The following is a 535-nucleotide window of genomic DNA, read 5'->3' on the forward strand; positions in this document are numbered from 1 at the left end:
CTGAGGCATGCTATCATATTCAGTCGACAACTGGTCACGCATATTGGAATTGGGGTGACATTGCGGCCTGCCATTCTGGTAATCCCATGCCTCTTGCTCATAAAGTGTCGTCTGAAACTTTACCGAACCAAGTTGATATCCCACACTTACTGTGAACACATGGCCCTTGTGAAGCTGGCCACTGAAGATGTTTACATCAATAAATTCTATGGTCTCCTGGGAGCTTTTATTGTTGGTGGCCTGGACTTCATTTTGATCACCCTCTCTTATATACAAATATTTATCACCGTCTTCCACCTGTCCCAGAAAGAGGCACGTCTTAAGGCCTTTAATACTTGTATCCCCCACATATGTGTCTTCTTCCAGTTCTATCTGCTTGCATTTTTTTCCTTTTTCACTCACAGATCTGGTACGTCGATACCACCATATATACATATCACCTTGTCTAACCTTTACCTACTGGTTCCACCTTTCCTCAACCCTTTTATCTATGGGGTAAAGACCAAACACATCCGAGATAAGGTGGTAAAAATGT

The 535-nt window shown here is 42.8% G+C and overlaps 1 protein-coding gene across 1 annotated transcript; it reads left to right on the top strand.

Moving 5' to 3' along the window:
• Positions 1-6: 6 nt before the first annotated feature.
• Positions 7-528, top strand: LOC144218981 (olfactory receptor 52A5-like; the record flags this gene model as incomplete). Its single annotated transcript, XM_077748980.1, has 1 exon — positions 7-528. A coding segment is annotated over one exon (522 nt), but the record flags the coding sequence as incomplete, so codon positions are not given.
• Between the last annotated feature and the right edge of the window lie 7 nt (positions 529-535).

This window comes from Crocuta crocuta, unplaced genomic scaffold (genome assembly GCF_008692635.1).
Source record: "Crocuta crocuta isolate KB4526 unplaced genomic scaffold, BGI_CrCroc_1.0 C27601762, whole genome shotgun sequence".
Lineage (NCBI taxonomy): Eukaryota > Metazoa > Chordata > Mammalia > Carnivora > Hyaenidae > Crocuta > Crocuta crocuta.